At 42.3% G+C, this 17,060-nt stretch overlaps 1 protein-coding gene across 4 annotated transcripts in view; it reads right to left on the bottom strand.

Annotated features, from left to right (window-relative positions):
- EVC2 (EvC ciliary complex subunit 2) overlaps nt 1–17,060 on the bottom strand; it is a 155,069-nt gene that overhangs the window by 30,817 nt on the left and 107,192 nt on the right. For all 4 annotated transcript variants that reach the window (XM_075930752.2, XM_075930753.2, XM_075930754.2 and 1 more), the window contains 2 exons: nt 13,199–13,403; nt 8,520–8,642 (listed from right to left, as the gene is read on the bottom strand). In XM_075930752.2, coding sequence (XP_075786867.2) covers nt 8,520–8,642; nt 13,199–13,403 — 328 coding nt within the window. The remainder of the gene's footprint in view (nt 1–8,519; nt 8,643–13,198; nt 13,404–17,060) is intronic.

Raw genomic sequence — 17,060 nt, 5'->3', positions numbered from 1 at the left:
TCTTTTTGCTTGTCTAAATAAGCCACGCTCTTCCAGTCTCCTCTTATAAAATAGGTCATCAATTCCCCTGGCCATCCCAGTCGCTCTTTTCTTCACCTGTTCCTGTTTAAAATAATCTATCTTGCACATGCGTAACCTGAACTGTACACAGGTATTCCAAATGAAGTATTACCAGTCTCTCGCACAAAAGGCACCAGCACTCCTCTATCGCTATTAAAAATACCTCAGACTTCCTAGGATGGCATTTGTCAGTCATCCTGTGATTGAGTCACACAGCCAAGACTCTCTACCTCCACTGCTTCCAATTAATGATCCCCTTTTGTAGCAGACATTCATACTATGACATCCTAAGTGCATGACCTTACACTTTGTACAACTGAATTTCATTCCACTTCCGCCATTCCAGTCTTCAAGGTCATCCAAATCTTCCTGTATGATGTTTTGTCTCCATCTGTACTGACAATGCCTCCTACCTTTGTGGCATCAGTAAATTTCCCTTAACTTTTGTGCCAAGATCATTAATAAAAAGAATGAATAAGACTGATTCCAAGCCTGGTCCTTGAGGAACTCCTAGTAACCTTTCTCCAGCCTGAGTCAGTGTCTCACCTCTAATTACACAGCAGCCCTACCCTGGGCCTGAGAATATTAACTTTCAATGGGCAAAACCTTTTTTTGGAAAGGATGCTGGACAAAGAACTATTTCCAAACTAATGATTTGGGGTGCTTCAATTTTGGGATGCCCAGCTTGAATCAAGAGGCCAGAGGTGAAATCGTGCCAATAAAGTCAGTGGGAATTTCAAGAGCAATTATAGATCAAGAAGGGTCATATCTATAAAAGTATTAAGGTGTCTAAAGAAGCAGAGGTGCAGTCACACCTTTAAAAGCCGGGCCCTAAGTGACGTGATGAAGTCCCACGGTGTAGCCAGACAGACCCCCCCATCTCACATCCATCTTATTTGCCTCTCTGAGGTTCCTGAAGCATACAGGACAGAGAAGGAACAATAAAATTAGCATAGTCTATGCTGGCTCATCTGATCCTGAGAAGCTGAAAACATAGATGTGAGGAGAGCGCGATTAAGGCAATAAGCTGACCTCGAGGCGGCGAGAACTGCCCCGGCTGGCACCGATGTTGATATGATCACACACAGTCCCTGGGAGAGGAATCTCCCACTGAGAAAAGAATGCCAAGTACTTCCAATTTAGTTATCTCTCTTACAAGTGTAAATTAAGTTCACAACTTCCTTGTAAGAACTGGTCTCACAAAAGACAGACCAGCACCATTTGGCATCACAGATAAGAAAGAGAAATACGTGACACCATGGGTATAAAGATGGGTCCAGCAGCACACTCACTTTGAGTGTCAATCTACCCTCGACCTGCTGGTCCGGATTAGGTGTTTTGACCTCCCAAGGTTCCATGGGGACGCCCACCTCATATTTTCTTCTTTCCTAGGAATTGAGGGACCGGCCCTGGCCTGGCACACTGGAGTCGAGAGGCACAGAAGGGGGTAAAAATTGTACCTGGATGTGGTCCTCTGTCTTAAGTGTACACATAGACTTAGAGCTCTTTAAAGATTAAGCTGTTACTTGGTACTATTCTTTCTATTTTTCTATCTTTATCTTCTTTGTAACCATTTTTAAGAGCTATATTTGCTAGCAGTCAAGAAAGAGAGCAATAGCCATTGTAGCCATATGATTTATAAGCTTCTTTAATAAACCTGCAACTGTTTAAGTTTTAACCTGACTCCTTCAGTTGCTGTAACAGAACCAAGCACAATTTAAAAGAACTTCAGCCGGTCATAAGGGACAGGTATAGGAACACACACACACACCCTGCCCTGCCCGTCGGCTGATACACAGGTAGCCTGTGGCAAAGCAAGAAGGTGAATTGTGGTCTCTCAAGTCCTAAACCAGAAGGCCAGCTGCTTCTGTTAGGCTTTCCTCTCTCAAGTCCTAAACTCAGCAGGCCAGTCCCTTAGCTGGTGTGAATTGTTGTAGCTCCATTGACATAACTGAGCTATGTCAATTTATATAAATTGAGGATCCGACCCCTTGTTTTCTTCAAATTTTTAGGTACATGTGCAGGATACTAACCACCATTTGATTTTTGCAATACCTTCAAAATGAGAAAAAAACATGCTTCAAGTAGGATTTGTTTCAGATGATACAAAAGCAGTAACATTTGAGGGGTTTCTGTGGGACAAAGACTGTCTTCAAAAAGGCATCTGTAAAAAGCTAGGCAAAGTTATTATGACAGATGTATGAACACAAAAGGACTAAACATGTCCCTCTCTCTTGACAGGAAGTTTGCTTTTAGATGTAGGATCTAGTGAATTATACATGCATGAAGTCTGGAAATGAATGAATGAATAATGCATGGATGAATGAGTAAATGAGTGATCACCATCAATGCAGGTTTTTAACTCATTAAAATATTAAAATAAATAATGAATAAGCAAGAAAATACAGCTTGATAACTCCCAACCACTTTAAAGGTGAGGAAAGGATGTTGGCTTTTATACTTGTGGAACTGAAAGGCAAAGGCAAGTTGACTGCCACTGGCAAAAGTACACACAGTTAAGTTTAAAAAATAATGAATAGTCCTGCAGCGCCTTAGAGACTAACAAAAAATGTAGATGGTATCATGAGTGTTCGTGGGCACAACCCACTTCTTTAGTGGGTTGTGCCCACAAATGCTCATACCACCATGATGAGGTGCAGGTCCTGATCATAGGGGCAGGAGTGTGGTTCTGCTCCAGAGTGGGAGCTGCATGCTCCCTTGCCCTGGCATAGCCCTGGCGGAGCTCCTTAACTTTCATCCAGACCTGCTCCTGGGTCCAGATGTGGCCTTTGGTGGCCAGACTATCAGCCATACAAGGGCCAGGATCTCCAGACCAGACCAGGATGGCGCATGCCTCTTTTGCCACCTAGCAGGCTCCTGGGAGACATCAGACTGCTCCCTGGGAGCAGGAGAGGGCTCTTGAGGAGCTCGAGGATCAGGCATTCTGGCCAGACGATGTGCTGTGGAAGCTGCAATGTGGCTGGAGGTTGTCATGGCCAGGTTCCTGCCTTAAGCCCTTTCTCCTGTGGCTGCAGTTTTAAGGGCTGCAAGGGAAGAGGAACTAGAGTCCTGATGAGTGCAGATGGAGTGGCCAGCAGGGCACCTGTGGGATTTCCTGGAGGCCCCTTATTTAGAAATAACTCCCTCTGCCGTGTCCACTTGCCCTATTCTGAAAAAGCTATTTCGGAAGAGGCGTTATTTCTTGTGGAATGAGGTTTACAGAAGTTGGAATAAGCCAACCGTTATTTTGAAATTACTTCGAAATAATGGAATGGCTGTATATATGCTCGCGTTGTTATTTCAAAATAACGTTAGTTATCTCGAAATAACGGTGAAGTTTAGATGCACCCTAAGGTGCTGCAGGGCTATTTGTTGTTGTTGAAGTTTTTTCAGTTACAGATTAACACAGCTACCTCCCTGAAACTTTTGAATATACTTAAGTTGTAATTCTGTACAAGAATCAGATGATTCATAAAAGGTGTTTCAACATTCTAAAGTTTTATTGCTCTCCATATTATTTAGTATATTATATTTCTCATTTTACTCAAGAAACAAAATAGCCAGAGAAAGTCGAAATTTGGATTCCACTTGCATGTTATCTAGTATCTAGCCACAATAAGAAACATGTTATTGTGTAATGGGGAAGTATTCAAGAGTGTGCAGCCACTGTTTATTTACATACACATTATATAATTAACTCACAACCAATCAAAATGTAGAGCTACTCAGATTGGTGCTCAAAGATGTGACCATCAGCTTAAATTTTCCCTGAAGAGTAACCTTCTGTATCTTCTCAGCTTCAAAAGCCACAATCTTGAGAACACTTATATATTTGCTTAATCGAAGTAATCTCAGTGCAGTCCACACATATCTCACCCTGACTTCAGTGGAAGTTGGATCAAACTCTGAATTCCCAATTAAATAATCCCTAGCCAAAACCAGAGGACAACTGTAGCACTAGACAATGTAAAAAGGCTTATAAAATGCTGATTTCAACAACAATATTCTAAAAAATTTGATGATCTTGATGATCTTGTCTGACCTTAATGATCATCTGGTCTGACCACTTGCACATTGCAGCCCACAGAACTTCACCCACTGACTCCTGTAATAAATCTCTAGATGATCTATTGCAGTCCTCAAATCATGTTTAAAGACTTCCGATTACAGTTTAAACCTGCAAGTGACCTGTACCTTCTGCTGCAAAGGAAGGTGAAAAATCATCAGAGTCTCTGCCAATCTGACCTTGAGGGAAATTAATTTCCAATCCCCAATATGGCAATCAGTTCGACCCTGAGCATGAGTGCAAGAGCCACCAGCCAGACATCTGGAAAAGAATTCTTTGTAGTATCTCAAAGCCCTCCCCATTAAGTGTGCCATCACCAGCCATTGGAGATATTTGCTGCTAGCAGTCACAGACTGGCTACAGCTTAATCATAGCATCCCTTCCATAAATTTACCAAGCTCACTTGTGAAGCCAGTTCAATTTTTTGCAATCACTGCTCCAGTTGGAAAGTTGTTCCAGAAATTCCCTCCTCTGATGATTAGAAACCTTCATCTAATTTCAAGCTTAAACATGTTGATGGCCAGTTTATATCCATTTGTTCTTGAGTCCACATTGGCATTTAGCTTGAATAACTTCTTTCCCTCTTTGGTATCCCTGAGGTATTTATAAAAAGCTCTCATATCTCCCTTCAGCCTTTCATTGGCTAGGCTAATCAAGCCAAGCTCTTTGAATCGTCTCTCCTCAGGCAGGTTTTGTATTCCTCAGATTATTGTTAACTATTCATCAAGTTACGTGTCTTTGCCATACTCTCCTGCTGATGATTCCATATGCAATTTCCTAATCAACCGAATTTCTTTAAATTTAACTGAAGAACATAAATTCATTGAACATAAATTCATTGAAATAAGCCCTCCATTAGAAAGTGTTAACTTCTCATTTCCATACTCGTTACTCACTCTAGTTGCCATCAAAGCTGCATGGCCGCACAGCTGACTAGTAAGCCCTGCACAGGGGCTCAGGGTTGCTGCGCATGCAGCTGCCATGGTTGGGAGAGAGGTGTGTTCTTCCAGCCCCAGCCAGAAGCATGCTCCTCTGGCTCCAGCAGCAGGGCTGTATTAAGAAAGGAGCTTTAAGGGCTATAGCCCAAAAGCCAGCTCTTCCTGGTGGATGTGAGGCAGCTCCTCCTCCTACTGTTTATTACCCCTGGCTAGAGCCACATCACAGTGAGTGCCAAGAAACTCTGTCCTTGCAGCTCCAACTGGCTGGGAACTGCAGCCAATGGGAGCTGCAGAGGCAGTGCCTGCAGGTGAACACAGGGCACAACAGGCTATCTGTTTCCCTCCCCCAATAAATGAGGATTGCCCTATGTAAGCGCCCCCATCATAATGCCCTGTTCCAGCTGTGAGCTCCCTTCACCAGCCTAGCTCCTCTTAGACTTCATACTCCAATCCTAAATCCACTCCTGCACTCCAAATTCCTTGGCCCAGCCTGGAACCCTCTCTTGCACCCAAAACACCTCATCCTCAGTCCCACCCCAAAGCCTGCACCTCCAGCCAGAGCCCTGATCCCCCCCCCAACACTGAGCTTCTTACCCCACACTAAACTCCTCAGCCCCCCCGCAACAGATCATCCATGTGCAGAATGAATTTTCTTACGTGCACCAAGAGGTTAGTGATGTGTTACACAAACTCCATATTGGTATCCATAACAAAATTCATTCTGCACATGGATGTTAAAAAATAGAGGGAACACTGGTTGCTACTAGTGTTGTTTCTCTCTCACTTAATTTTTACGAATAAAGGAATGGATCTGAAGATGCACTGTATGAGGTCTATAATTAATATTAGTTACCAAGAGGCCCAGTGAGGGAGAGAAACTCATTGTGCTAAAAGTTATCAATATTTTGTGCTTGATTTCTGAGAGTCCTATAGTCTTCATGCTTATCTGTAGACTCATACAGCAACCCTTGTAATGTCTCTTGCCTGTCTTTTGTCTTTTACAACCAGCACTTTCTCATGCCATGGACATAGGACAGCTGGAAAGCTGAGCAACTAAGACACAACTATAGAAGAAAGGACATGTTCTGTTGAATTCCAGCCTGGAAAACCATACACCAAATCTGCAGGGACCGCTCTGAATCAACCCTCAAAATGCCCTCTATATCAGGGTATGTCTAAACCACATCCTTCTTTCGAAAGAGGGATGTAAATTAGACATATGAAAATTGCAAATGGAGCCAGGATTTGAATTTCACATGCTTCATTTGCATAATCGTGTCTCGACGTTTTTTCGAAAAACACCATTTCGAAAGTGAAACCACCCTCCTGACGTGGTTCTTTCAAAAAGAAAAGCCTTTTTCGAAAGATCATATAAACCTCATTTTTCGAGGAGTACAGGCTCTTTTGAAAAAGGCTTTTCTTTTAGAAAGAACTGCCTCTAGACGGTGGTTTCACTTTCAAAATAGCATTTTTCAAAAAAAGCCATGATGCAATTATGCAAATGAAGTGCAGGAAATTCAAATCCTGGCTTCATTTGCAATTTCAATATGTCTAATTTACATCCCTCTTTCGAAAAGGGATGTAGTCTAGACATACCCTCAGTGTTTCTCAACCAATGGTATGAGTACCCTTAAGGGTACTTGAGAGAAGTCTGGGGAGTACATAAACAAAACTGAAATTTGGAGAAGACTGAATTTTGGTTTTAAGTATTACAGCATTTTATTATTTTTGTACTTTTTACACCCAAAAATTTCATTGCCTGCCTGGCTACGATTGAGCTGTTTAAACAAATGTGTTGCAATGGTAGATTAAAATTGTGTGTGTCTGAAAACTGTAGGTACTGGGGGTACTTATAATTTTTTTTAAAGGGGTGCTTTATAAAAAAAAGATTGAGAAACATTGCTCTATATCCTCCAGATCCATTAACTCCTATCTAGAAACCTTGCTTAGAAGACCATAAGACAGACTATATCCTCCTGCTCCTTTCTTCTTCAGGCATCAATTCCACCCACCACCTTCAGGAGCCTGCTTCAGTACTGAGCAGCCCAGACCCAAGACACACACATAGCATTCAAGTTGTCCAACCTCCTCTTCCCCAACTCAGAAAAACCAACCAAACAACACCCCCAACTCAGCACGATAGCAGAAAGTGGCAACAGTCAATGGGAAAGAAGTAAGATTTAACACTGATCCATAAGCCCTCACCCCAAAAATGACATAAAATTTTGGATGATGATATCCATTCAAAGTGAGAAAACTCTGTACAGGCAGTCCCCGGGTTACGTACAAGATAGGGACTGTAGGTTTGTTCTTAAGTTGAATTTGTATGTAAGTCGGAACTGGCGTCCAGATTCAGCCGCTGTTGAATCGGATACGCCTGGGGCAGAGCAGTGGGGATGCTGCTGGGTTGGTCCCGCAGTGCCGTTCCTCGGCGCTACTGGACCAACCCGGCAGCAGCCCAGCTGCTCTGCCCCAGGTGCTCCCAAGTCAGCCGCTGCTGAAACTGACCAGTGGCTGACTACAGGAAGCCCGAGGCAGAACTGCACTGTAGGGGCTGTGAGGGATTGGTACTGTTACACCCTGCTCTGACACAGACGTACTGGAGGGAGCTCTCTGGATCTTGCAGGGAATCCCTTGTTAAAATTCTGCTACACTGATTTCCTCGTCTCTGTTGGAACAGATTTATCTATGCTGTTCCTAAAAATACTTCTGAAGAGTAAATTACTTTGCCTTCAAAATATAGCACATGTAAAATATTTTCAAAACATTTTTCTGAAGGAGGAAAACTTTGCAGGCTGCCAAATAAGCATTCAGTTCCTCCCGGCTCATCTTGGTGATTACATGCACCTCTGGTACACTGGGCTGGCCACAGGCAAAGGCAAGACATTTTTGTAGTAGCTCATTGTTTGTGACAGCTCCACCACTATGTTCTATGTTCTGATGCTAAACATGAGACACTAATATTCAGATACGCAAACTTGCCACCTTTCACAGATGCAAAATGAACTCTACAATTTATAACAAAAATCACCAAGTGATAATTATTTTAAATTTAACATAGTCTTGACAGTCTAGGAGACAAACACAAAGGGTATGTCTACACTACAACCCTAGTTTGAACTAGGGTGGTTAATGTACTCATTTGAAGTTGCAAATGAAGCCCGGGATTTAAATATCCCGGGCTTCATTTGCATCTTGCTGGGCGCTGCCATTTTTAAATCCCCGTTAGTGCAGACTCCATGCCCGCGGCTACATGCGGCACGGAGTAGGTAGTTCGAATTAGGCTTTCTAATTTGAACTACCGTTACACCTCGTTCCACGAGGTGAAGACATGATTATTAAGTTGGAGCTCCATGTCAGTCTTGGTCGTGCATACATTTTTAGGAAATTATTGTTTTTTATACTTGTTGAGTATCCATGTACAAAGCGCTATAAAGATCAACATTTTCATTTACCTTGTTCAAATTTTCATCTGTAACTGGTTCTTCATAGATGCGAATTTTGTCCTCCAAAGATTTTTTCAGAATGTATATCTTATTTTTATTCTTGGATCGTTGTTTTTTGACCTTGGGCTGCGGCTGTAAAAAGTAATCACATCATTAAATATTTTTAAAATGTAGATGACAGTAATAAGTATTACTATTATTACTATGATGGGCAATTCTCCAGTTAATACAAAATTGCAAACTTGACTTTCATGACAAAATGCATGTTCTAACTATCTTTCAGAGGACCCATTCAGTACTTACAGACCAATCTCCAAAATGTGCCTAATTTTCTTGAACACGGGTTTACATAGTCATTCCATCCATGAAAAGAGTGTGCAATTGCAAAGCTGCATTATTGCATTTTTTTCCTGATAGCAGAGGGGAGATAAATTTTGTTTCACACAAACAAATGCTATAGGAAATGACTTGATGAAATTTTACTCATCTCTTTACAACGCCATAAAAAGAACAAGATATCATAGTCATTTAAAATTAAATGATTTTCAAGATGCACTATATGAATCACATATGACCCATGATAATAGTAAAGAGCACCTTACCTTACTATGTAATCAGATTATTCTTTACAAGAATATAGACTAAACGAAATGTACTCAGAGAAAAGACATCTGTTCAACTATAAGGCTCTGCAAAATCATTTTCCTTTTCAAATGCAGAGTATTCTGAAAATCATTGAGGTTTTGAGCTAGTCTAATTCCCAGTGCAATTAGCCTAAGTTAGTTTACACATGAAGAAAAACACAAGCAATCTTTGTTATAGCGCTATTACTTACAATTCATAGAAGAGACACACTTCTTTTTTGTGTGGAAAAGTTAAGATAAAGAATTAATATGTAGCTTGTAACATTCAATGAAATTACAAATCCTCCACACAAAGTTAAACAGATAAATAGAAAATTTGTTACCCAGTTATCCAATGCGACTAGCTGACTACCTGATAAGCAAAAGCTCATTGGCTAGTCGACTAGTCACTTCTCTCACCTTTACTGCATGTCTCAGAGAGAGGCAGTAAAGGAGGGAGCAGGAGCCAAAGTTGCGGGGAGCCAGCTTAAAAGCTGGTTCCCCCAGCACCATCTCTGTGGCGAGCAGGGGAGGCAGAAAAGTCCCTATTGCTGTACCGCTCTTTGAAATGTGTAAGAGCTTCAGGCAACTCTTGTACATTTCAAAGGAAGAGGCGCAGCAGGGAAACCATGCCTCTCCCTTTGAAATGTCTAAGAGCCAACTGCAGCTCTGGTGCATTTCAAAGGGAGAGGCACAGCAGTTGGACCCCTCTGCACCTCTTTTTCTGAAAGGTATAGGAGCTACCCACAGCTTTTACATATTTCAAAAGGAGAGACGCAGGAACGGGGACCTAAGCAGTCCCACGACACCTCTTCCTTTGAAATGTATAAGAGCCGCAGGTGGCTCTTGTACATTTTAAAGGGAGAGGCACAGCAGGATAGCAAGCACCCCCCCATCAACTAATCGAGTAGTTGATGGAAATTCCATTGACTACTCAATTATTTGATTAATCGAAATTTAACCTCACTAGCTGGGAATGATCTCTTGTTGGAGTTGGGCTAGTGTGAGGTCCAGAGTAGCATTATGCTCAGTAAGAGACTTAAAAATGAGAGTGTCATCCAAATAGCAACACATCTCTCAACACATTACCCAGGAGTTGAGAGACCACTCTGTGTAATATCTTAGGTGAGACTAAGCCAAAAGGAGCTGTAGACAGCAATATTCCCAAATGATGTGCTGAAAGTCAGCAACAACTGCAAACTTTCAGGTGTTTGCTAATAACTGGAGTGGCCAATAACAGAGAAAATCTCTGATTCTCTTACCCAGCAAGTCACCTGTTGAAGGCTGGCAATAGAAATGGCTCGTGTTTCCCATATTTATTATGGTCCCTAAAAACTGCACAGTTGAACATCACCACTCTTCTTGTATATGATTACAATAAGTGAGATCCAATCCTTCCATTTCCCACACGATACCAAATTCTATTTGGGCCTTCTCCACACCTACAGGAAAAATGTAATGCGCATGTGGTGCACACTTCTGTTCTAGTCCAGTTTCTCAACTTTTTTCCCCTTAGATTCCCCTAACACACCATGACCCACTTGTGGCACAACTGTTATTCTGCATATAAAAGCTAGGGCTGGCATTAGGGAGTAGTACACGAGGCAACTGCTTGGGCCACACACCACAGAGACCCCATGAATCTAAGCTACACAAGCTGCAGCTTCAGGACTGGGTGGTGGGCACAGGGTGGTGGGACTTATGAGTCACAGTGAGTGTAATGCTGGCACTGCTTGGTAGACCTCCTGAAACCTGCCTGTACCTCCTCCCCTCAATACAGCTTTGAACCCCTGGTATGCCTTTGAGAGGACAGAGCATAATGTTTTTCCCACTGTCTGCAAGCCATACAAATTCCAAGCTTTTATAACTAACGTCAAGCAAGCAACTGTCCGGACCGTGAACTAACCCAGAAGGGAGAGTATAAATGCAGGCACCGCTATCCACCAGAAACTTCAGCAGTGTGCCATTAATTTCCAGAGGAGAGGATATCAGCTCCCATGTCTTATCACAAGACAACCACACCACAGGAAACATAAGTAAAGTTAGTCTCAGCCAACTCCACATTCATAGGCTTCCTGTCTTTGTGACCTGCTGTACTGCAGTGCCTTAATTCAAAAAGCGGACTTCCTTCTCACGAGCCCCCTGGGGCAGGCAAGGGATTGGCTAAGTGACCCATACCATCACAGCAGAACAGTGAGCCACTGACAACTTTCACTGTTGAGGTACCATGGTACAGGAGTAGGTAGCACTTTACGAGTTTGGGTGATGGAAACAGAAGCAGCAGCTGATGGCTTAAGTGGAGATACAAAGGTAGCAGATGTCTGGAATACAGAATCACTTTTACCCTGAGCCTTCTCAAAGGCCTCACTCTTAGCCAGTGTGCCAGGAAAATCTAGCATTTTCGCATCTTTACTAGTAACTGTTTATCCAGCTGGTCACTGCTATGCCAATCAGAAAAATCTCTTAGCATAATCATCATATCGTCTTAAATTCACAGTCCCTGTCTCAGTACTGCAAATGACATGCATACTCATGTATGGTATCATTGGGCCGCTGGACAGCTCTAAAAATATTTTCCTCTTTAACAGAATGGGATTTCCAATTCCAGAATACTTGCTGAGGTGTTGCATAGTTGCATCAAGGAGGACTTGGGCTGTAGGAGCCCACCTTAAATATCAACGCTATCACGGACTAAGCAGCCTGGGTAACCTAGGAGTATTGCAGAGCTGTATGATCTGCATATAGTTGCAAAAATTTAGAATATAGAATCACCAGCTGAAGGCTGTGCACACAGCAAGGGCTGCAAACAGAGGCACTCACCCCCAAATTGCACTCTGATGCACTCTGAAGTTTTTTATAGCAATTCAGAAAAAAAAAAGACGACATATCAGTAGAGCAGAGATAGGGAACCGTTTTGGGATTAGGACCTGCTGACCCACAGAAAAATCAGTTGGGGGCTGCACACAGGTGAGAAGCAAAGAGAGGAGCCCTTTACTGAGGAGAAAGAAACTTCCGATATTCACCTCACACGCCAGAGCTTGGGGTGGAGAATGGGGGAAGAGGGAATTCAGGCTAGTAAATTCTGTGTGCTCCAGCCTTGCAGGTGGGTGGCTGGAGCACCAGCATGGGTTCCTCAATGCTGAGCCTCAGAGGCCGGATACAGGCAAGAAATGGGCCGCATCCAGCCCCCACGTCTGAGGTTCCCCACCTCTGCTGTAGAATGTCAGTTTAAACATGTGGTAACCATGAACTGGTAAGGTCAGCAGCAGTCTGAATAAAACATGGCAACAGTCTGAATGGCAGATATGCAGCAGCAGGCCGTTAGCAGCTGCATATACCCAGTACAAAGGCTGTGCATGTGCGTGCATAAACAGGAACAAGACCAATGCAAGTAGCAGGAAGCAGGGAACAAAACAGGGATCAGGAAGCAAAAAGGCAACATACACACCAGTCATCACTAGGGCTCCGTAGCTGTCTCAGAGGTCACAGAAGTCACACATTCTGTGACTTCTGCAGTCTTTGAGATGCTGGAGCGGTCCTGGGAAGTTGGCCCCAAGGACTGCCAAAGCAGTGGCTGATGTGGCTGGCTCCAGGAACTGCTTAAATAGTTGTCGCAGGGGAGGTGGAAGATGCAGCAGGTGGCTGGCTGCCTCGGTGACCAGAGCAGTCACTTCTCAATGGTCCCTGGCAGCTGGTGCTGCTGGACCTCCTGAAATGCTCTCTACTCCCAGATCAGCACCTCTGCTCCCAGCCAAAATTTAGTCAGGAGTATACAGTACAAGTAAAGGACAAGTCACAGGCAACACGTGACTAAACCATAGCCCTAATCATCACAGAGGCACAGCGCTGATGCCTTGCACTGGCGAGGAGGCCAGGATCCAGCTGTTACCTACAGAATCTGATAAATGAATCAGTCCATGCAGTTAGGAACTGACCCTAGTTACATTCTGCTTCCAAAACACATGAAAAACGGCACGTGTACGGAAACCCACTCCTGAAAAAAAGACAGAAAGTAAATGTACACATCTGGGAAACGTAAAGGGTTTCAATACTGACTGATCCTACCTGTTTGTCAGATACTACTAAATTCTGATCCACTTTTAGCAGCTCTGCATCCCTCCACACCAACTGATATGCCTGAAGCAAAGCTCTTGCCCGTATCTTTGGCAAAGCTAAGTTATTGTCCATCTGAGAATAGCAGCAATGGAACTCTTGCCTCATTCTGAGGAACTCTTCTTCAGATAACGAAAGGGGTAAACTTAAAAGTCTCCTGTTAAACAAAACCAAACACACATCATTCTGTGGGATAGGCAAATGGCACAGAGTAAAAGCAAACCAAACCCCCTTTTCCCCTTCAAACTATCTTTGGAGATCCTAGTAGCCTACAAAGTGTGTTCTCCTTCCCAAGTGACCAGGTTCTTTGGATAGCAGGGTATTAGGTGGAAACATGATTCCTATATTTGAAAAAAAAAATTTTGGAAGAAATTATTTTAATGCAATTTTAACATAAAAATATTTCCCATGAAGATTCTAACATCATTCTAAAAACCATTTTTCACACATGCACAGGATGTATAAAGAGTTCCTTTGTACCTATCTTATCAATGTAAGGACCAGATATGATGAATGTTTATTGGTAAGCTCTCATTTTAAATCACTGTAGAGTTTGATACTCATTTGTAAACATTCTATATCAGCTTTTTTAAACAGAACAAATGGAAAAAGTACTAGAATTCTTTGTAACAATTTCAAAATACCCTTGTGTTAAAGTTTCAGAGAGATAACCGTGTTAGTCTGAAAGGGTATGTCTACACTAGCCCCTTAGTTCGATCTAGGGAGGCTAATGAGGGCAACCGAAATTGCAAATGAAGCGCGGGATTTAAATATCCCATGCTTCATTAGTATGTTCCCAGCCAGTCGCCATTTTAGAAATTGACTAGCCTGAAGTAACTGCCCGTGTCTACACGCAGCAGTGAAACGGGATTCCGAATTAAAGCCCTAACTCGAATTAGCTGTTAAACTTCATTTCACCCTCATTAGCCTCCCTAGATCGAACTAGGGGGCTAGTGTAGATATACCCTAACTGAATAAACTTAAGCAACAAATAGTCTTTCAGCTCCTTAGGATGCGTCGACAGTGCAAACTTATTTCGAAATAAGCTATTCCGGAAAAAATACTCTGAAATAGCTTATTTCGAAAATGCCCGTCTACACTACAGGAAAGTCTCAAAATTAGACCAAGGCAGTCTTCCCTAATGTAGATATTCTACCTTGATTTAGAATCCCAGGAAGCACTGGAGAGTAATTAGTTTGAGTGGCCCTGGGGAGGAGCTATTGCGAAATAACAGCGGAGGAGCGTTCACACTACAGCTACTTCAAAATAGCTATTTCAGAATAGGCATTATGCCTTGTGGAATGAGGTTTACAGAAGTCAGAATAAGCTGTCCGTTATTTTGAAATTGTTTTAAAATCACGGAATTGCTGTGTAGATGCTTACATTGTTATTTTGAAATAACGTCAGTTATTCCGAAATAACGGTGCTGTGTAGACACACTCTTAGTGTGCTTGCAAAAGGGAAGTAAAAGAATACTTTTAAATTTGTAGGATTTCAACTTCAAATGTTATTCGTTTTACTGAATAATTACCATACATAGTACATTTGAATCAGAAACTCGTAAATCTTCCACTACTCTTTCCATAACTAATTTGAATTATTTAGTGATTCTAACAGTACAAATTTTCTTTGCACTAAAATGACAGTTAAATGGGCGACTTGATTTTAATTTTGTTAGCAAATATTTTTTATGAACGCTAATCATAGTAGCTATGACCTTTTTCCTATGAAAAACAAATATAATTATTTAAACCAGTGTTTCTCAGTGGTCCATGGACCCACTTTGAGGAATATGCTACCACGCTGCTCCAGTTTGTTTACTTGTTGGATCTGCAGCCACGGAGTCTCACAGCTCCCACTGGCTGTGGTTCGCCTTTTGCAGCCCAAGGGAGTCATAGGAAGCAGCGTGACCTGGGCTGCTGCTTTCTGTGGCTCCCAATTGGCTGCAAACAGCGAACCTCAGTCAACGGGAGCTGTGAGGCTCTGTGGCTGTGGAGCCAACAAGTAAACAAATTGGGGCAGCCCAGTAGCAGTGGTCTCAGGGTGGGTCCATGAACCACTGAGAAACACTGATTTAAACCTTTCATCCAGCATATTCCAGTGTAAAAAGTAGAGTATTCAGCTAATTTAAGTGGCAAATTGTAGGTAATTGCAAAGTATGACTTTAGTTTGCACAAACAAATCCACAAGCAAACTCGTCAAAATATATAGGTTTATCATAATAGCATATCATAACACAGTATTCTGTATTTTGATACGTTCTTTCTTGTCTCCCTAAAAGTCTACCTGGCCACCTCTGTGGGCAGACAGAAGGGGGGTTGGGTCAAATTTCAGTTGAGTGACAATACAATCGATTTTGTACAATAACACACAATGTTGACCCTCTGCCCAGAAGGGGGAGGTAGGCGGGACAAATGGTGTTGCAACAAGGAATCTGTTCCTGAATGGTGGAGAACTGAGATCTCAATTTCTGGCTGCACCAGATCATGCACTGAAAACAAGAGGGGGTGACTTCCAGCCAAGATACACCCAGGGTTCCCACAGGAGAAAGGGGTTGGAGACTAGTGGAAGTGGAACAGAGTGTTTGCTATGACAGATGACTGGAACTTACTCCTGCCACAGAATATCTGCGTGGGCACTACTGACTTTCAGGCTTGGAAAACATAAATTTTCCGTCTGGTGACAGAAGGTTAGCTCTTACTAGGACAGACTACATGAGATCAAATACTGAATGAACAGCTTTAATACCACAGTTCTCCGATTTCCCTCTGATAACTGTGACTCTGACATTTTAAACTATTTTCATGGCTTATTTTGTGTTATGAGGCACACAGGGTCAGATTCTGATCTCAGATGGGACCAGAATCTGATTTTCTACAAGGGAACAGAAGGGACTCCTCTGAGTTCTGGGACTTCCATTACTTTTATCTGTTCCTCATCATTCAGCCTTATCAGCAATATCACCTTGGACTGATTGGGGTATATCAGGTACATCTCCCTTCTAGAGTTAAGCAACATAACTAATGAACCTTGAGTAAGAGAAAAGGAGGTTGGCTGATAGAAAGCAAACTGAGGTGCCTTTCCAGTGCAAGTAATGTGGACTACTCCCAGATTACTCCAAGCTCCAATCAGCCCAGAATGGACCTCGCATCCCAAATTCTGTTTTCTGCAGTGGCAATATGCTCCATTACCACTAGACCAGTTTTAATACTCTCGTGCCTTTGGACCAGGAACAGTTCAGAAAAACACATTTAATTTTAATTTTTCAGGTGAAAGATGATGCTACATTGGAGCTCTCCCTTTTAAATTTAATTTTTGGATATACTTCTGACACCTGAAAGTTATCTGGTAACAAGGCAGCATGGTTCCATCATGCCACTTTGACTGATGAAAAATTAATCCTGAAAAAGTGGAAAAGTTGATCCTCACCAAATGTTGATGCCTGGCTCAGTGAAAAAGCTGCCCTCACAGCTAGTGCATTACTGGCATTCCATAGAAGTGGAATTTGTGCTGATGTTTTAGAGGTCCACAGACCGTGAAGATAGATATGTTGCTTCACCTGCCTTCCCTCTATCCTGACCCTGTACATTTACTTTGTGTATTGTGAGCAATCTTGTACTTTGGTATATTTGTTATTTACAGAAATATATCATAAAAATGATAAATATACAGTATATAAAAATATGAAGCAATCAACTTTTCCCTGCCTTAGTAGTCTTGAAAAGGAGAAAAAGTCTATTTATTTAAAGATTAAACAATAACTAATTTAAGCAGCTTTTAAAACAGCCCACTGATGTACTAAAAAGTTTTAATT

This window comes from Pelodiscus sinensis, chromosome 4 (genome assembly GCF_052426305.1).
Source record: "Pelodiscus sinensis isolate ZL-2025 chromosome 4, ASM5242630v1, whole genome shotgun sequence".
NCBI lineage: Eukaryota > Metazoa > Chordata > Testudines > Trionychidae > Pelodiscus > Pelodiscus sinensis.
Note: the sequence above shows the minus strand (reverse complement) of the source record. Positions and strands in the feature narration are given on the sequence as shown.